At 53.8% G+C, this 20,806-nt stretch overlaps 1 protein-coding gene across 1 annotated transcript in view; it reads right to left on the reverse strand.

Moving 5' to 3' along the window:
• Window positions 1-20,806, reverse strand: part of SNX8 (sorting nexin 8) — a 44,685-nt gene that overhangs the window by 21,479 nt on the left and 2,400 nt on the right. Inside the window, exons 2-4 of the mRNA XM_006889735.1 lie at window positions 11,553-11,675; window positions 10,436-10,527; window positions 8,257-8,443 (exon numbers count right to left, since the gene is read on the reverse strand). Of these exons, the coding sequence (XP_006889797.1) occupies window positions 8,257-8,443; window positions 10,436-10,527; window positions 11,553-11,675 (402 nt within the window). The remainder of the gene's footprint in view (window positions 1-8,256; window positions 8,444-10,435; window positions 10,528-11,552; window positions 11,676-20,806) is intronic.

The following is a 20,806-nucleotide window of genomic DNA, read 5'->3' on the forward strand; positions in this document are numbered from 1 at the left end:
TGCAGGCCACTGCTCTCTCCGCCCTGGCTCCCCAGAAGCCCTGCTCCCCCCTCCAGGTGAAAATATCCCCACATCCTCAGAAGTGTTCCAACAGCGACTCTCTGGGGACGATGATTATCCTACGGCAGAGGCCCCCTTGATGGACAGGGCGTGGCCGCTGAGCTGGGTCATTTATTACGTGGCTCACAGCCCCTGCGCGTCCACACGGCCTGACACCGCCCAGAAAGGTCCCCCGTGTTAGAATCTGAACTCCGGGGCGAACATCAAGCATATCCTAAGTTCAACCCCACTTAGGGAACAGAAGCAGCAAAGATTCACCCCTACAGGGCTCACCTGCGGGTGAGGGGAAGTCTCAGTGACACGTCTGCACCGCAGCCACACCCTCCAGTCATGCTGGGAGACAGATGGGCAGTCCCCCCACTAGTTTCTGCAGCGCTGGAAACCGTGTGTGTGTGTGTGTGTGTGTGTGTGTGTGTGTGTGACCATGAGTTGGAATTGACTCAGCAGTTTGGTTTTTTGGGGAACACTGATGCAACCCTATTGCTAGACTCAAGTGGCACAGATAGGGGCTTAAGGATATTCAGAAAAATCACCATTTCTGAGCATCAATTTTGGCTTCAGGAAAGGAAGATCTCTCTGGATAAAAGTACCCTATTTAACCAGGCTCTGCGGGCACCACGCACAGGGAGCCGTACTCGCCCAAAGGCAGCACCTCAGGGGCTAGAATCCAGCACCTTCTGTGGGAGAAGGACAGACAATCTGCTCCCCTGCGATTTTCCAGCTTCCAAAAGCCCGCCTAGGGCCATTGCATGCAGGAGCCAACTCGACAGCAGTGAGCATGGCCGTTAATAGCCTTAGAATGTGCAGAAAGCCGCCAGTCACAGCAGAGGCGACAAGAGCTGGGTAGTGTGGCTGCCACTGACCAGAGGAGGCCCAACAGGAGGTTCCAGCCAGAGTGGACGGAAAATGGAGACACACCTCAAAATCCTGAGAAGGTCAGGCAGAGGCTGGAGCCAGCCGCACGCACCCTTCAAGCCTGACTGACACTGAGCTCACGCCTTGACTCACCATCAGTCAAAGATCAGGGATAAGCAGGGAGGTGAGTGCCTCCTAGAAGCACCGGCCTTCACGACCAAAGGTCAGGACATACGGGGGACAAAGACAAAGTTCACCGGGAGGAAGGGTCAGGAAAGGGGCAGACACAGAGAGGATGCGGGGCAGGGACTCGCCAGAGGGAACAGCAATCAGTATGAGAAACGCCATGCATGTGGGCCGTCCGGTAGAGCGCTGACCACTTCTGTTAACTGTCACCCAGTTCATGGTGAGGACATTTGTGAGAACAGCTCCCCAGTGATCATCATAAGACACTGCAGACCTCAGCGGGCACCGTGAGCTGGTGCTGGAGGAGGGGATGGAGATGTGCACAGACGTGGGCCCAGGAGAGCAGCAAGGCCCGGAGAGCCAGGACATGACATCTCCTAGACGGTCTCCCGTGAGGACCCAGTCACCGGGGTCCTGCAGAAGCCACTGTGGCACTCGCCCACCGGGGCTGCTTCCCTCCCTCCCATCCCCCCAACTGCCTCCCTCCCTCCCTCCCACCTGGGGCTGCCTCCCTCCCTCCTTCCCACCCAGAGGTGCCTCCTGTGAAACTTGCTCTGTACTGAGGATAGTAAGTCTCAGCGTTGTTTCTGCATTTTTTAAAAGAAAGCGAATAACTAGAAATGTGCAAATTCAACCCTTCATGAATTTCAAAAGAAAGCTGAAGGCTGCAAAAACAAAGCATGTTAGGAAGCAGAAAAGGTGGCCGCTAAGCAGTTGTTAGATGCCCGAGGCCAGTATGACTCTTGGCGACCCTGTGAACAGGTCTGAGCCCTGTCCTGTCCGGTGCCCTCCTCACCACCTCTGACACACTAGAGCCCACTGCTGCAGTCACTGTGACAGTCCATCTCATTGAGGGGCTTTCTCTCCTTCACTGACCCGCCACCTTCCCAAGCATAATGTCCCTCCCCAAGGAACAGCCTCTCCTAACAAGCTGTCCCAAGTATGTGAGGAGAAACCTCACCATTTCTGCCTCCAAGGAACACTCTGGCCACACTACTGTCCTCACCCCTCACTGCCCCAGCTTGATGGCCACTTTGTGGTGGACCACAGGCCACCTTCTCGGAGTGTCCAGTGTCTGGAACTCCAATGAGCGAGGCACATTCTGGCCCATCAGGGGCCATGTGAAGGGCAGAACTGTCCCTGGCCTGAATCGCCCTGGTCACAGGGACACAGTGGAGAACATTCGACCTTCAGTCCCGGGGCCGCCTGTTAGGACTCAAGCAGACAACCCAGTGACTCCTAAAAGCTGAAGGGAAAACCACAGCAAATGCAGCTGCAGAGAGCAGCACCTCGTGCACGGTGGCCGCGGGGAAGTTTAGGAAAAGATGCACGTGCTCAGAGCGAAGGCACAGAGCGGCTCCAACATCCACGTCCAGAGGGAAGAGAGGGCACATTCCAAACAAGAAGGGCAAGGAACGGCCTTTGTCACATGATTAAACCTGCGCAGAGAACCGAACACACAGGCAAAGGATTACAGAAAACCAGGGGAACCGAGCCAGGTAAGGAGAGTTCAAAAGACCACAGAGAGGAAGCAAGCACAATGGCAGGAGGGGAAACTGCCAGTACCTGAAAGGAAAGGTGCAGAGGTGGGTCGACAGCACAGCTGAGGCAGCAGAGAAAAGAACCCACAGCTGGGAGACAGGTCGGCCGGAATCAGAGTCTGTAAAGCAAAAAGGAGGGGGAGGAAGAATGAGAGTGCAGCGGAGTCACCCCGAGAGCTTTGCTGGGTCTGTGAGACCCCTCAGCGGGGCGGCCCGTCCACCCCGGGCCTTGATACCCCATCAGTGCATCTGGGACTTCTTCCTTCACTACCACCGGTACCTGGTCCTAGGCTACACCTGAAATGGCTGAAATCTGGCCAATTCTCTTCACAGAGTGACTCTGTGTCCCTTCCATCTTCTCTTAAGGCTTCATACATCATTCAAGGTTTTGTCCACAGAATCTTTCAGTGCTGCTACTCAAGGCTGGAATTTGTTCTTCGGCTCTTTCAGCTTGAGAATGTTCCTCCTTTCTTTTCTAACTCCAGCTCTTGCACATTTCATTGTAATACCTGGCTCTGTCTTTTTAAGCCGTCCTCTGTTCAGCTCTGACTTATGCGCACCTTCCCTTGTTTTGGCTTGTTTTCATCCCAGAGTAAGTTTCAGAGCCTCTTCTCACATTCTTTCTGCTCTGTCTTTGTAATAACCTTTCCATTTCTTCACAGATGACATCCTTGATGTCCTCCCTCCTCGTCTGGCCTTTGGTCATCATTAGTGCTCAACACACCGTATCTGTTCTAAGATGCGAGGTTGGTTTTTTTGTTCTCGTGAACTAAAATTTCATCTTCTTCACTTCCAATCTGAACTTGCACATAAGTTGTTGTCGTTGTTGTTGTTGTTAAGTGCCGTCAGATCACAGGCAACTCATAGCGACCCTATGAAGAAGAGTTCTCAACACTTGGGTTTCTCATCCTCTCTCCAGGTTCATAGGTAGCTTATATTTTTTTAATAAGTAGCTGATTTTGCCCACAGAATCCATCAACATTTCCCCTTGAAGTTTGAATATTTTCTTCATTTTTTTCAGTTTAGAAATGCTGCATATACTCTTCCCTTTCTAGGTTTTTGCACACACCACTAAAATATTTCACTTTGTCGTCTTGAGTCAGCCTCTGAACTCTCCTGTTCAGCTTTTTGCTTTGTTTTTTTTTTTCATTTCTTCCATTTGCTTTAGCTACTCTACATTAAGAGCAAGTTTCAGAGTCTCTTCTGATGTTCAGGTCGGTCTATTCCTCCTTTCATTTCTTCTTAATGGCCATTTGCATTCTTCACAGGTGATGCCCCCAGTGTGACTTTACAACTCATCAGTCCTTAATGTCAATCCATCAAAATGCTCAATCCAGCAAATCTACTCTTTTCTCTTTCAAAAACACCTTCTTTTTGGCGGAAACGCACCCAGGAGATCATATGTCCACAGAACCACTTCTACACGCAGAGCTGAAAGAAAACCGATGCGCTCTCAACACTGCATCACCACTCTGTCGCTCTGTTATCACGCCACCGCGGACTCACTCACTGACCCCAATCACCTGACGGATGTCAGTGCCTCTCTGGATTGTCCATCCAATGTCACACAGACACAGATTTCCTCTGGTATCAAGGTCAAGTGTTCTGTGAAAACTCTCATGAATCAAAATGACACAAAATTGAGAAATAAATACTACTCACTTGCTTGGGAAACATCTTTGAGCACTCCCAGACCTAAAACATGGACCTTCCCAATAAAGCCAAAAATAACAGACACAGAACGTTCACAGACACAGCACAGAGCCAGGCGTGCAGGCTCCAGGTGGAGGAGTCTGTGCTTCAAATCTGTTTTCTTCCCTCCCCTAGTGCACTTTGCGGTACACCTCCTGTTCCAGACTGCCGGCACTGAGATGGCCTCTAAGTCAGGCAGGACACTGTCCGGGTCGCATGGACAACTGCATGCCAACAAATTCGCTAACTCAGTGCAAGTGGGCAACTCCTAGGAACCCCAATACCTACCTGGACTCAAGCGACAGAAAATCTCAACTGAGAAGTGAGAAGACGGGATCAGTAATCCAAAACCCCGAACCGTGTGGTTTCACCAGGGATTCACCGCACAAGCCAACACTCGCACCAATCCTACGTAAACAGAGCAGGAGAGGGAGCACTTGCCCCTCAGCCACTCACCGTCCGAGCGGAGCACCACGCCGCCCCAGGAGCAGAGAGACGGCCCGGAGGAGTGCTGCTCCAGCACAGAAGTGCAGGCAGAACCACATTCTCTTACGGTTCAAGAACAGGTATGCAGAGGCAACACAACCCTGACATGCTCCCTTCTCAATTTTAAAACATGCCGTGTTTCCCTGCTGTTTGCACAAACAGCCTCCTGGTCCAGGGATAGACTTTGCGTGAGTACAACCAAGTGATCTGGGATTCCCATCCTTCGCAGAGTCAGCCACAATTTATGCTCCACACAGTCAAACGCCTTTATCTAGTCAATAAAGCACATTCTCTTGGTATTTACTTTCAGCCAGGATCCGTCTGACATTAGCCCTGGTGCCACAGCCTCCACTAAATCCTGCCTGAACTTCTGGTGCTTCCTTATCTATGTGCTCCTCTAGCCGGCTTTTTATCATCTTCAGCAGTCTTTTGCTTGCATGTGATATGAATGATATTGTTAATAGTTTCCACATTCTGTTGGGTCACTTTTACCCAGGACAGAGACCTGGGTCCAAAGAACGATTCCCCTCTCAGCCCTTTCCCTCCCCTCTGTCTCTCAGTTGTCTGTCTGTCTGTTTTGCTCTCCTTTATTTTTCTCCCCTCTTATCTCTCATGAGAGTAAAGCTATCACAACGCAGCCCAGCTTCCCTTCTGTGGGATCAGAGCAGGGCTAGGCTGGGGTAACACATCACATCCCCACTCAAGGCTGCACAACAACTGGTTTATCTGAAATGGGGATCACTGCTTAGTGTCCGTGTCACGTCCACACACACATGCACGTGAGAGAACCACCTATGAAGAGGGATGCAAAAATCCTCAACAAGGTATGAGCAAACTCAATCCACTACCCTAACAAAAGGATTATAAACACAACAAGGGGGAATTATCTCGGGAATACGAGGGCGTCCAATCAGAAAGTCAATGTCACACACTAAGTGCAGGGCAAAGGACATCATCTCCGTCAGCGCACTGACAGGAAGGGATCTTTTAAAATTTCGTATCTTTTCATCAAAACACTCTACAAACTGGGAATACAAGGGAAACGCTAGGTCCTCTCCCCTGAAATCAGGAACAAGAAGGATGCTGGCTTCACTGCTGCTGTTGACGGTGTGTGGGCTCTGGAGGCAGACACACGGGAACCGCACTCCTGGGCCAGGGGCTGCACCTGGCTGGAGGTGCACATTCACCAGCAGCTCACGTGGAAGGAGGTAATCTCTTCCCGTGTGTCTGAGAGGCTTGGACCCAAATGCAAGCTTCCAGCTGTGAGTCACTTTCAACCCAGTGGCAATGAAGTTGAACACTTTTTTTGTCATTTTATTGATAACGTACTGAAAGTTCAAGCTAAAAGCTATTTAAAAAAAGAAAGAAAAGGAATGAGATATCCATTTGGGAATTAAAAAATAAAACCACTTCTTCACAGATCATAAACTTACATCAAAAAAACCCCAAAGAATCCACAAGACAGCTGATAATACGGACAGCTGAGAACGAGGGTGGCCCGGTGGCCAGGGCGGGATCAACATGGAGACACCAGACAGCTGGGAGTTCCACCGTGTGTACGTTCAACTACACAACACATTTTAAAAGAGAAATGAAAAGCACTGGAAGGGAACCTCAATAAGTAACTGAAGGCGACAGCATCGATCATTTTTATTTGCTATCCACCTCGGAATCCACCACCTCCAGAGAGAAACACAGGCAACCTCTGCGCATGTGACTTCCAGCCGGAGGGTGAGCTGTGTGTCAGCTCCAACTCAGGCAGAGGGAGCAGGAGGGAGGGTGGGCAGGAGGACGGGGTGGGGAAGGAGAGAGGCCGATTTAGAAATACACGCTGTCCCCGCGTCAGCGCATCTTTGCAAGCCCGGGAATGCCTGTATTGACAAAGAGATGGAAGTAACAGAACAGAGAAAAAGTAAAAGGTATGGAGAGAAGGGCCCTGGCGGTGCCGGGAGGTAGCCATGCACATTTTTAAATAAGAGGAAACTTCCTCCAATAAGTGTGCATTAAGCTCCATCATTTCCCCAATTGCTAAAGACAAGTTCTCTCCTGAGGCGGAGTGCGACCTGGTCATGACTGCTGCGTGGCCACCTGCTCACAAGGAATCTCAACTATGAGCAACCAGAAAACGCAGAGGTCAAGAAGTACATTCTAAACCAGGGGCCCCACCCACCCGAGGGCCTCAGATACCAGAGACAGCCTGAAAGGGGCCATCTCAAGAGAAAGCGTGGGTGCACTTACCACACCAGTGCACACACGTGTGCACACCCCCCGCCCTTACACACACGGGAGCACTTACCACACCAGCGCACACGCGTGTGCACACCCCCATCCCTACACACACGGGAGCACTTACCACACCAGTGCACACGTATGTGCACGCCCCCATCCCTACACACACGGGAGCACTTACCACACCAGCGCACACGCACGTGCACACACCCCACCCCTACACACACGGGAGCACTTACCACATCAGCACACAGCACAGTCACAGGTGCACACACACACAAACACACCCCTACACTCAGGTGCAAGCACACGCACACTTTCATAAAGAGACATCCGTGACTGACCCTACACCCAGGGGGCATCACCACAAACCCAAAAACTCCAAACTGCAACCATCACAGCCATCCCCACTGCCTGTAACCCCGGAGGACAGGGAACACCCATCGGGCTTCCAAGAGGACAACCTTGTCTTTCTCCTGCAGTGTCTACTGGGTTCAAATCTCCAACCTCTCAGAGGTGAAGCGCTTTAACCAGTTAGTCACCTGAGTCCCTTCCACCACCAGTGGCTGCTTGACAGAGCCCGTGAGAGTGGGTGCCCACTCATCAGGGGTCACCCTGTGTGTCTCCATCAGCAGCTCCACACCTGGGAATTTTCAGGTTCAGCTAGAGCCCGATGATGCTGTTGGCCCTGGGGCCACAGTTCGAGAACCTTCATTACACAACAGGCTTCTCTCGGAACCAACACGCTCGCCTGCCTCCTGCACACACGGAGGCTGGACAGGGAGGCCGGCCAAAGGGGAGCGGCGCCTTTGCACCGTGATTTGGTGGGAACCGGGACCACCCCAGGGGCCGCCAGAACAGCCCTATCCTCCAAGTGCAGCCCAAGTTCTCCTTAGACGTAAGGACGGAGAGGCCATGTACCCCACACGCTGAAGGTGTTGCCAAGAGAGAGCGACCCTGGAAGGCACCAGGCTTGGGAAGGCCGAGGGTCCAAGAAGGCAAGGGAACGGGCACGGTGGCTGAGCCACGCCCAGCACAGACTGTGGGGGCAGCGCAGAACCAGGGTGCTCTGCTGTATACGGGGTCACTGAGACTCAGAACCAAATGGAGCAGTTCTCTCAGCGACCACACGTCAGGGCAGAAGTGCGCACCACACACTTCCAGTGGGGAGTTTGCCAAAACAGACGCCCAGCTCTTCCTCCGGTGCCTCCGGCCACAGCACCGTCGTCAGCGGTCAGGGCTCTGGGCACCCAGGCCGCCACGGCCTCCGCAGGCCCGGGAGAGTGAGCGCGCTCAGGCCTCGCTAAACACAGGCCCCGAAACTCGGCGAAGCCAGGACTCGTGAGTGCTTGTCCTCGGAATCCACGCAGCTGAGGCCCACTGGCCTTCCGGGGCTGTAAGTCAAAGACAGACGGACAGACGGCCATCCCCCATTCCCCCTCAGAGAGGATGGCGCATTCGAACCGCCAACACCACATGCCCTGCAGACAAGGCTGCCAGAGGTCCTTCTGAGGGGCTCCCGCCTGGCTTTCATTCAGGCCCTGGACAGCGGAGAGGCCCTGGGGGACAAGGACATTCCAGACCCAGCTGTGACTGAAGACAGAGCAGGGCCAGGCTGTGGGGACTCCCCAGGAAACCCTCATCCTGCGGAAACCTTCACATCTGAGCCCAAACTGTCCCACAGGTCAGCCCGCTGCAGAAGAGCAGGTGCACAGACGCCACCTCGGTCAGATGGACAGACTGACCACAGCGCCTGGAAAGGGCGGGGAGCAGGAGAGGGGTGGTGGTCCACAGGGCACGTGGTCCTTGTGCTGGGTTATGCCCGGGGCAGTGCTGGGGGTGCGCTTTGTCCCCCCTTGTCTCTCACACACCCCCTCCTGGAGAGCATACAGTAACTTCCTCTTTGGAGGAGAAATGTCTGTAAGCTGCGGAGTTCCTCAGAACTGACTGTTCTCAGTAAGTGGAAATACAAGGTCCATCAGCCTCATCGGCCTCCGGAATGAGGTCAGCAGCCCCTCGGAAGGGTGCGCTGTTGGGTAGAGGGTGAAGCATGGACTGCTGGCTGGAAGGCGGGGAGTCTGAACGCAGCCACTCCCTCGGATAAAGACGGTCTGCTCCCGCCAGCCGGGGGAATCACTGCAGAGGACGCCTGACTCCCGAAAACGGAGCTGCTTCCCTCAGAACCCACCGTTAGGTCCACGCGCGCTCAAGTGACCCTGCAGGATGTGACCCTGCAGGATGTGACCCTGCAGGACGGAGGGGACTGCCCCACAGGCCCCCGAGACTGTGACTCTATGCAACAGAATGATGCACCTTTTCCACAAGGAGCCACTGGTAGGTCTGAACTGCCAACCTCACTATCTGCAGCTGCTTAATCACTAGGTCACTGTGGTTAGGTACCATCACGTTAACTCTGACTCACGGCGACCCAAGGCACACCAGCTCCGAGCCTGGTCTCCTGGGCCATCCTCACCGGCGTCCTACGGAAGCCCTCTAGTCAAGCCATCAGGCTGAGGGTCTTCCTTTCACTGACCCTCGCCTTTCCCAGCAGGGTGACTCTCCCCGCAGATTCTTTCTCCTAGAAACACAGCCAAGTGAGTAAAGAGCCCCACCCTTGTCTCCCAGCAGCATGCTGGTTCCACTTCCTTCAGAACAGACTGGTTTGTGATCTTGAGACTCCAAGACTCGTCTCCAGCGCCCGACTCAACGGCAGTGATTCTCCGTCCTCCTTACTCACTGTCCAGCGTTAGGGAGCGAACGCAATTCCCAGGACATGGGTCAGGCCCACCCTGTAGTCCAAGCTGTCGCCTTTGCTCTTTCATACTCTGGAGAGTCCTGGACAGAGGACTCCCCGTGTGACGTGTCTTCTGATTCCCTGACTGCTGCTACCAAGGTGCTGTCTGTGGACCCGAGGAAGATGGACTCCTTGACAAATTCAATCTTTGTCTCTCATGGTGTTATCTAGTGCTCTGCTGGTGGTGATTTTTTTTCCCTTGATATTGAAATGTAATCTCTGTTGAAGGCTTGTATAGAAAATTCTATGGATATGTCCCTAGATTTCCCCATTTTCATGCACACCCCTAAACCAAACCCACCCATTGCCATGGAGGCCATTGTGACTCAGAGTGGCCCTGAGGACAGAGCACTGCCCAGAAGGTTACCGGGCTGTCACCTGGATGGGGACACACTGCACACCTGTCCCGTAAAGCGGCTGTGGACTCACTGTGGAGTTTTACCTTAGCTAGCAGCCGAGTGCCTTCACCAACAAAGCTGGTGGCCCAGGAGCCTCGAGGAGCCCTAAGCCACTGCCCGGGGTCACGGAGCCGGAATTAACCCGAGAGCACCCACAGACTAGACAAGTGGGCTTGCACCCCATGTTCTCTCACCTCTGCTCCCCCACAGCACTGCACAGGGTTGCCGACACTAATCCGCAGGGTTGTGAGCGCCCACAGTGCGCCCACTGAGGGCCCACCTCCCACTGTGAGAACACCAGCCGCAGAACAGAGTTTGTGTCCACTGTGTCCACGGCCGCTTTGTGAGAAGGAGACTCCAGCTCCCAGTGGCCCACGGTGCAGAGCACCCACAGGTTGCCAGGCTTTTTTCCCGCAGTGTCTCTGGGTGGGAATGAACCGCCCGCCACCTTTTCAGCCAGCAGTCGAGCCCTGACCACATTCCCCACCAGGCCACCAACTTAACTCACCCTCAAACACAAAGCCCTCTCACGGCGCTCCAGTCGGTCCTGACCGCGACCCCGCAGGCCTGAGCAGGACACCTCCGAGGGGCTGAGCCCGTGAACACGCAGGATGCATACTGCCCGACTTCCTCTCAGGGGGACTGGCAGCTTGAAATTCCCCTTTCCCAGAGACTATGAGGGTGTCGTCAAGACCTCGGGTAGAAAAGGCCTCTGAGCACTGGTACCAAGACCACCAGCAATGACAGAAACAGGGAAACGGGGCTTCATCAAACCAAAGCGCTTGTGTCAGAGAACCCAAGAAAGCAAAAAGAAAAGGGGCAGAATTTACCGGGCAAGAAAGCTGGAAGGGTGTGGGGGAGGAAGGCATATGGAAACAGGAAACACAAGGAGGAAGCAGGGAGAATGCTGCCACTAGGTGAGACCTGTGATCAGTGTCACCAACCAGAGAAAACCAACATGCTCTCCCCAAGTTCACCAGGGTCCCCACGGAAAGGTTCTCTAGCACACACGTGTACACATGACTCTGTGTGTGTGTGTGTGTGTGTGTGTGTACTAAAAAAATGGGCAAGGATCCAAAGGAACATTTCTTGGAAGAAGACGCCCAGATGGCAGACGTGGACCCGCACAGATGCTGCCCATCTCAAGCCTTCGGGAAACAGCACCCACAGCCCGAGAAGACAGCACTTTCGTCCCGAGTTGGAGAGACTCCAGCACAGTCGCTCAAGCTTGGGCTGCTCCCCGAAAGCTCAGCAGCTTGAACCCACCAGTTGCTCGTCTGGAGACAGATGAGGCTGCCCCTCCTGTAAGACCTCCAGCCTCGGGATCAGGCTCTGTGGCAGCGATGCTGGGGGCCGGGATGTGACCCGAGGAGGTGAGGCTGGGGGTCAGGACGTGCCTGTAGAGGAGATGCTGGGCGCCCCGAGGAGGTGACACTGGGGGTCAGGACGAGTCCATGGAGGTGAGGTTGCTTAAATGGGGTTTAAAATCAGTCTCTGTACAAGGTGACTGACAGCCTTCTACTTTGGAGTAACTTGGGCTCAAACCTTTAGGTCCACAGTCAAGCGCTTCAAAGCTGTGCCACCATGGTTCCTTTAAGAGGGGAGGGGCGGGAATAGCTAGTTCGCTTAGCACCTCACTGGAGTGAAGCCATGTGTCCGCTCCAAGCGGAGAAGAGCTGTGTCCACCTCAGCCTCTCAGGACCCCAAGGGGGTGTCAGGGTCCAGCCCCTCCAGCAAGTGAGAGGAAGGCGGCAGGTGGGCCTCCCAGTACCCTGAAGGGGCTGCTGGAACTGGCCTACCAGGGCCTGCCCAGCTCCTGAAAGGCCCCATTCAGGTCCCACTTAGTCCCCAAAACAAACCTCAGTTCTTCATTTGGAAGTGTTTATGTTTAGGGAGGTCCCTGCGACACTTTCCAGAATTTCAAAGGAACAAGCTTTCAGCGAATTTGGGAACCCTGTAATCACTTACAGAGCAGGGGCTCCCAGGTCCACACAGACAGTCATGTCTACTTAATGAAGGCCTTTCTGGGGTTGGGGCTTTGTTTTTCCTTTAACTCTCCTCCTGCAGGGAGGCTGTCAGAATATGACTCAGGCTTTCTATAACCCAGCAGGAAGCTGAGCACCTTCCAAACCACCACACAGAGCTGAGTGCGGAGCAGTGAGGAAGTTGCCAGGATGGTCTTGTTCAGGAAAGTTCCAGAAGGCAGCCCACACTCTGCCCAAGGGGGTCAGCAAACCCCATCCCCAAACGCTCGTCCAACCGTGACAGGAAAGGAGAGGCCTAAGACGAGGGCCTGGCCTCACTCAGATTCTGGCAGACAACACAGGAGGAGAAAACTCCCCAGGCCAGAGACACCTTCTCTGAAACCGTGTCCCCACAGCAGTGGTCACTGACTCCAGGGCTTCAGCGGGAGAAAACCACCCCCGCTGCTCAGTTGGTTCTGACCCATTGTGACGCTGCAGGACAGAGGAGGGCCGCCCCCAGGGTTTCCAGGGCCATAAATCTTTCTCTCTCCTGTGGGGCGACTGGTGAATCTGAACTGCTGACCTAGACCTCAGCACCTGAGTCACGCTACCAGGGCTCCTTCCAGGACACTAAAGCCCATGGCCATCGCCTCGATTCCAGCCCATGGTAACCCTCCCTCGGGTTTCTGAGGCCACAGATCTCAGCAAGAGGGGCCTGCCTATCCTTCTCCAACGGAGCAGCTGGTGGATTCAAACCGTGGGCTTCAGGCTGGCAGCACAGCTCCTTATCCACTAGGCCATCAGAGCTCCCTGATGGGTGGTTTAGGATTTCTGAAGGGTTCTGGGCCCTTACACGACTTGTTAGATGCTTGTGGAAGAATGATTTTAAGACAACCACCTCCTGGCTGACAGGGGAGCCTTGCACCCAGTGTACACACCAGCTCATGCATGTGGGCCGTGTGTAAACGCACGCAGGATAGAGGTGGCTGCCTAAGTCGCTTCCCAGGCCTGTCCCTGTGCACCCCTGGGCGACTTCAAATCTCCAGCCTGTCACCTCGCCTTCTGCTGCTGCACCCCCAGTGGGGCTTCATCTCAGCCCTTGTCCCTCACTGTTCTGCTGGGCACCGCAGGGTCACTCTCAACCCACAGTAACCTGTGTGACAGGGCAGACCTGCCCCAGGGGGTCTCCTCAGTGGTCACCTTTACAGGACCTGCAGAGAGTCTAGGTGGGTTTGAACCACTGATCTTCCAGTTCGAGGGTGAGTGCTTAATTGCTGTGCAACTCGGATCATCTCACTAGAACATGATCTTGTTGACTGGTGATTCCCGCCACAGGTCATTAAAGGCTGTGTCTGAAGATGTTCATTCCCATGAGGGAAGGTGGCCTGGGCACTACAGAGTTTTTCAACTGTAATTTGAATTAAAGTTAACAAATTTATCTTCCATTCACTCATTCACACATTTTTCTCCTTCTCTCCCATCCGAGCTGTGAGGGCCTCCTGCTCCAGAGTGTTGGCTGTAACACACATCGGTGCAGAATTTCTGAAGTGGTTTGTCCAGAGCTCAGTCACAGTGCAGAAGTGACTGCAACTGGTAACAGACTCGCCCCCAGGCCCAGACTGAACACCAATCTTCAGCCACAGGCGGAGGGTGCAGACAGACCCGAGTCACAGCTTCTCTCCCCGCCCAGAACGCCCCAGCATGACAGGCAGGGCACAGACTCTGAACGTACACACTCTTCAGGGATTTTAAAATGCATCTCCCTTCTACAACCGAGAAAGGAGTCCTACCAGCATAGTGTACTATCTGCTGCATTGCTTACCTAAAGCTGAGCGGTTCAAATCCTCCAACTGCTACTCGTGAGAAAGATGGGCAGCACGTGTGCTTCCCATGCCTAGTGGACAAGGAGCTGTGCTGCCAGCCTGGGCACCCCATGAAGTTTAAGCCACAGAGACCACGGGGAGGGTCACAAGGCTTCAGATCAGCCTGACAACAGTGGATGTGCTTCAATTCCTGCGTGAGCTGTCCCCTGAACAGTACTGATGGCAACAAGCCCGCTTCAAAAACGGCGACCTACAACCACAGAAGACCAACAGTCACACAAGATCAAAGGGCAGCACTGCCCCAACCAAGGCTCAGAGGCAGGAAGAAGTGGGGAGGAGGGCGAATGGAAACGGGGAGCCCGGGTGGAATGGGGAAGGTGCTGTTACATTGAGATGGTTGCAATCAAAGTCATAAAACAAAATGTGCATAAAGTGTAGAACAGAAACCAAATTTGTTCTGCAAACTTTCACCCAAACGGAATAGAAAGGCAAAGAAGAAAGACCGTCTGAAGAATTGAAGAGGAAACGTCCACGTGAAGGGCTGGTGGTGAGGTTCACTGTCGGTGAATCCCCGGGAGCTCAGAAGATGGGGGTGGTTCAGGGTAGAGCGCTCCCCTTCCACGCTGGAGACCCAGGTTCAAGTCTCCAACAGTGCACCTCACGTGCAGCCACCACAGTCTGTCAGTGGGGCCCACTGTTACAAGGATGCTGAACAGGCCAAAGGAGCTTCCAGACTAAGAAAGACTGGAAAGAAAGGCCTGGCAACTGACTTCTAAAAATGAGCCAACAAAAACCTTGCAGATTGGAGATATGATCCCACAGGGGGTGGGCGAGGAGGGGAGGTGGCACGCTGCATGACTGCCTGTGGGGGTCCATAGGACGCTGGCCTGAGGCCAGACCACAAACAAGGAAGCTTGGGAACTTTGATGGTGGTGAAGACTTGATGTGGACTCCAGCCTCCAAAACTGCAACAAAATCAACGTGCAGCCCCTGAAGTCACCCACTGGTGACCTGCTGGAGGGAAAACCAGTTTGCCCTGTAAGCTTTCACCAACAATATAACTTATTAAAAAGTGACTGAAAAGAAAGGAGTCCATGTGTTTCAGCAGCACTGGGTAATGAAGACACAGAACAGGTCCTTGCGCTCAAGCGATCCACATCCGAGGAGGAGGTCACTGCAAGGGCCTCTCCAAGCGCATCTGCCGGCATCACGTCAGCCAGAGCCCTCCGTCTACTCAGCAGTTCCAACACCTGAAACTTTTAACAGTGGCTGTTGGGGGTGGGGAGCCGGACACTTCACCTGCTCTGCCAAGTACCCGTGTGCACACACATACTGTTGTCGATCAGAAACTGACTCACGGCTGACCCTCCAACAGGTTCCCAGAAGCTGTAAATCACACAGGCGACTGCCCTTCGGTCTCCCGAGGAGCAGCTGGTGGATTCAAACCGCCTGCCTTTGGGCTGGTGGCACAGCTCCCTATCCACTTGGCTACCAGAGGTCCCCCTGTATAAGCGTCAAGGGATGTTTTTCATACCAAGTCGACTTCAGTCGGGACATCTCACATCAGCGTCCTCACTCCCTGCCCCTGGAGTCCAAGCTGATAAACCCAGCTACCCCCTGCAGTGTCCGAGGCTGTCAGCTGTTACGGAAACAGACCGCGTGGGCCTTCTCCTGGGGAGTGACCGGTGGACCCGAACTGCCGACCTGCTGGTTACCAGTCCAATGCATAATGCATTATGCCATCAGGACTCAAGAAGCACAAACATGGCACTTCCTGATACAGGACAGCAACACGAGGACAGAAACATTTCAAACGACACAGTAGCGCAGGAAGGTGTTACGTGAAAGAACACACCATAAAGCATACCTCCAACCCAGAGACTGAAAGGCAGCGCGTGTTCCAAAGCAGAAGGCAGAAGGAATAGCGGAAATGAGAAACGCAGACAGGAAGTGGGGAAAGCGCTGGCCGGCATCTGAGCTGGGCCTCTCCACAGCAGGGAGCAGGTCGGGCACACTGCACTAGCCCAGTGTCTTCTGCCTACGCTGAGGTTCCTGAGAATTACCCAAACGTCATGGGATTTCACTCCAGATTTAGTTATCAGCACACGAAGTCCAACTGACTCCCATCAAAACAGCTACTATACACAACCCAAAACATAAAACGAGGGCTGTCCTGGTGGCGCAAGCGGCGAGGCCCTCAAGTGCTGCTTTTCAAAGGTCCACAGTTCAAACTCACCAGAGGCATAATGGCAGGTGAGCCTCGGGGTCAGCCTCTGGAAGGCCCTGGAAACCCCACGGGGCAGGTCCACTCTGCTCACCACAAGTCGAAATCACCTCAACTCTGTGGCACCAAAAGCCACCACCATGCACTCCCTAATACCCACTGCTCCCAGGCGGCTCCAAATCACAGGGACCTGGTGGGCCGGGGCTCGGCTGCCCTGCAGGGACCCCGAACCTGCGACCTTCATGCAGACAGCCTGCCTCTTCTTTCTCTCGTGGGCACCACTGAGTTTTCAGTGGGCAGCCCAGTGTTGAACCCACAGTGTAACCACGACTCCTGATCCCACAGCCCGGACATCAGAGGAAAGGTGGTCTCTGACCCTCCTGGATCTCTCTAGCTGGACATTCCCATCCTGGTGCCGAGTGATCCCCCAAAGAGGCCGTTGTTGTTGTTGTTGTTGTTGTTGTTAGGTGCCACGGAGTCACCTAGGATTCCAAGCGGCCCTGGGAACACCAGCTCTGAAGCCTGCCGTGACCTGCACCGTCCTCACCATGTGATACACTCGATGCCTGTGTTACAGTCACCTCTGACCCTCTACACGTTCCCAACGTGACGTCTTTCCTCCAAGGAGCAGCCCCTGCTGACCACATGTCTAGAGCACATGGCATGAAGTTTCACCACCCGTGCCTATAAGCAACACTCCGGCTGCACTTCCTCTAAAACAGACTTGGCCGCTCTTCTGGCACCACGGGATAGTCAATGCGCCTCTGCAAACACAACTCAAAAGCCTCAGTCCTTCCTCAGTCTTCTTTACTCAGCGTCCAACTTCCAGGTACCTAGCGAGGAAGTGGAAGTACCAGGACTTGGATCTGCCGCACCTTACTCTTTAGTGGATATTCTTGCTCTTTTTAGCATTTTGGAGAGGTCCCTGATGGCACATTTTCCCAACGCACCATGTCTTTTGATTATATCATAATAGGGACTTTGGCCTCAAAACTTTTCTCACAAAGACTTCCCACCCTGCAGTCTGGTTAGGACATTGTAAACAATTCTCTGACAAAACCCAGGCGGCCTGGTGACATAACGGTTAAACACCTGGCTGCTAACCAAACAGCTGGCAGTTCAAAGCCAGCAGCGGCTCCAGGGAAAAAAGCTCGGGTGGTCTGCGACATAGAGATGACAGCCGATAGGAGCACAGGGGGCAGTTCTGCTGTCACGTTGGACGACGGGAATCAACTCAGTGTGCTCTGCGGCGGTAACAACTAACCTGACAGCCGGCTGTTCGAATCCACAGGAACCAAGGAAGAGAGGCCACAGGGCAGGGATCCTCGCCACACAGTTATCCTGACACCCCAATCAGATGGATGGTGCCCACCAACACCACAAACCACACGAACAAACGCTGGAGCTCTCCCCATGCCCCGCCCTTCCCTCTGTAAGCTGGTCAGGAGGCCAGCTCTCCACCCACCCCAGAACAAGATGCTCCATCGGCGCCCAGGGCCTGCATGCCCAGAGCTGTGAGTGACTGTGTCCTCTGCAGGCAGCAGGTGAGGGCAGGGGACCGCGCTAACCACCACTCCACCCACCCTCTCCACCAACGCCAGCGAGCTGGGGCACCAAAGCATCTCTTCCGGGCTGCAGTTTTCTCAGGAAGGAAAAAATAAGACGAGGCAGAATTCCCCAAGCAGAGCACACCACTTTCATGCTGACCACAAATTCTGGCAAAAGCCCTGCTATGTAAGAGCCACCGAGTCAGTTCCTCTTTCTTCAAATGGATACATTTTTACCTTGCAAATTGTGTGTGTGTGTGTGTGTGAGAGAGAGAGAGAGAAAAAAAAATTTAAAAACCACTAACTCAAACATAAAACTGATTCATTACCACTGTTAGCAAACTCTAGTCTTTTAAAGACATGTTGTTGTTGCTTGCCTTCAAGTCAAGCACGACTCATAGTGACCCTATGAAAAAAAGGCTTGAAGCCCCTCTACAACCATCGACATTTATCTAAGTTCATAAAGTTTCCAGAGGCTGTTTTTTAGGAAGTGGATGCCACTCCAGCTTACCACAAAAAGTGTAATTCTATTCAAATATCAGAGCCCCTTCTACATAACCCAAAACCTGCAGCCATGGGAGCTCTGGTGGCCTAATGGCAAGAAGCTGCGCTGCAATCCTGAAGGTGTGCAGTTCGAATCCACCAGATGCTCCACTGGAGAAGGAGGGACAAGCTCCTGTGTCAGTCAGATTCAATTTGACAGTGTATAACAAGAAGGGGGGACCAACAAAAACCCTGCAGCCTCAAATCATTTCCAGCAACTCATGGTGCCGGCCCACTGGTCCCAGCTGGGAATCTTTACTCCTTACGAGAGGCTGTGGGATTGGAACTGCTGACCTTGCAGTTAGCAGCTCCACACATTACACACTTTGACACCAGGGCCCCTGCCCTTGTACATAGCAGTTCTTTTTCTAGAGTAATCCCAAGTCCCAGCAATCAGACAGGACAGAGTGGACACTGACCAGAACAGAAAGAAGAGGGCCTTCTCCTGGTCAGGAGTCATCACGCCTAACATGCACCGAAACATCGGGGTGGCCGAGGTCTGCCAGGGTCCCAGTTGGCTTTGTTTGGCCCTTGACGCTAGTAGCATTCCGAGGTGCGTTTAATAACTAATAATAAAATATATGCAGAGCACTGGTGGCGCAATGCTTAAAGTGTTCCGTTGCAAACCCAAAGCTCAGGGGTTTGGACGGAGCGGATGCTCTGAGACGAGGGAGGAGGCAGTCCACTGCCCAGGAAACCGTACAGGCCATTCTACTGTCCTGTGGCCAGCACACGTCTGAATGAGGAGTCTTGTGATGAAGTGGTTAAAGTGCCTGGCTTCTAACCTGAAAGTTGGTGGTTCAAATCCACCAGCTGCTCCGTGGGAGGCAGAGGAGACAGTCAGCTCCCCTAAAGCCTGACCATCTCCACACCCCGAGGGCCATTCCGGGGATCTCTCTGCATCAGAATCAACTTGCTGGCAGTTGGTCTGGCTTCGTAAAACACATGCACCTGATGTGCACGCACAGAGAAGAGAGGTCCCCCGCCTCACAGACGCATCAGGAGGGTGGAGGGGAGCAGGGGACAGCAGTCCTGGTGTAGCCAGGTGACAGCAGGGGCCCAGGAGGGTGGAGGGCGGAGCAGGGGATGGGGGATGGCAGTCCTGGTCCCCACAGGAGGAAAGGAGCATCTGAAGCTCTAATTCCCAGAAGAATGGAACGTTTGCAATGGCAGGAGCCTGGTTGGCAGAAGCAGCTGCACCAACCTCAAGGCTGACGCCCCCACAACATTGCCTCATCTTTCTCCTGGAAAGTGGCTTTGGACTGTCCACTTCTTGGTCAGCTGCCTAACGGGAGCCCCTTGGACTCTCGATGGGGCCTGTCCTGTGGGGTCACTGTGAGTGGCCAGTGCTGTCCTGTCCTGTGGGGTCACTGGCCCAAGCTGACCTGACAGCAGTGGCTGTGTATCTGTCAATGAGCTGATGGAGAAGGATCACTTTCATGCACCGATGCTGGGGGAAGCACACGGCTGTTATCCGAGGGTCAGCAGTTCACACTCACCAGCAGCTCTGGGGCAGAAAGAGCTGGCAACCTGTCCCCTTAAGATCACTGCCCTGGGAACCTATGGATAGTTCTGCTTGGTCCTGGACGGCCGCCACAGCTCGGAATCCATGTGACAGCAGTGAGTCTGGGGTGGACTGTTACCAGGCGCTCCCAGGGCCCCCAGGCACGTCAGGCTCTGACCTGTGACCCAAAGGGTGTCCGTCCACTGGCTGATCCCCCGTAGAATGTTCTATATTATTTAGGAACATCTACTTCAGTATCATGTGACTAAGGTTAAACTGTAAGATCAGAATTGCCTTACAGACCATTCACAGGTAAAGTTCCAAACACTCAAACTGGGCAGTACTTTCACTGTGGAAATGGACTGTGTGCACACAGCTCTTTCTGATGGTCCTTGGGCACGTCAGAGTCCTCCCTCTCAATAACCGTGGTCAGCACGAGCGGCAGACTCTGGCAAACAGTGGCCAGGCCAATCAGCTGACATTTTAGGATGAGCAGGATGGTCACAAGGCTTTGATGGCACTCAATGCGAGGTTATGGCCAAGGGCCTACAAGCCAGGCTGGAGTGACTGACGGCAGAATGACGAAAAGCTTTACAGCTCTCACTGGTCATGTGCCAGGTAACAGCAGCACCAGCTCACCATCGTCCAGTGCATGTTACTCCTGGCGACCCTCCGATAGCTGTCTGAGGCCATGAATCCATACTGGACGACACTGCATTTCTTTTTCCCACAGAGTAGGTGGTGGATTTGAACCTCTGGCCTTTCAGTTAGCAGCCCTCCCGCATCAGCATGAACCCAAGGAAGGCCAGCTTCAAGATGAAAGGGGGGCAGGGTGATGAGAGGCAAAATGCTGCTGATGAGGACTGGGATTGTCCCACCTGCAAATCACAGCACCAAGGCAGCCACAGGGCTGGTCCTACAAGAGCCATCGAGAGCAGTCCTCATGCCTGCCCAGGGGAG

This window comes from Elephantulus edwardii, unplaced genomic scaffold (genome assembly GCF_000299155.1).
Source record: "Elephantulus edwardii isolate Elephantulus edwardi_28Jun2011 unplaced genomic scaffold, EleEdw1.0 scaffold00080, whole genome shotgun sequence".
NCBI lineage: Eukaryota > Metazoa > Chordata > Mammalia > Macroscelidea > Macroscelididae > Elephantulus > Elephantulus edwardii.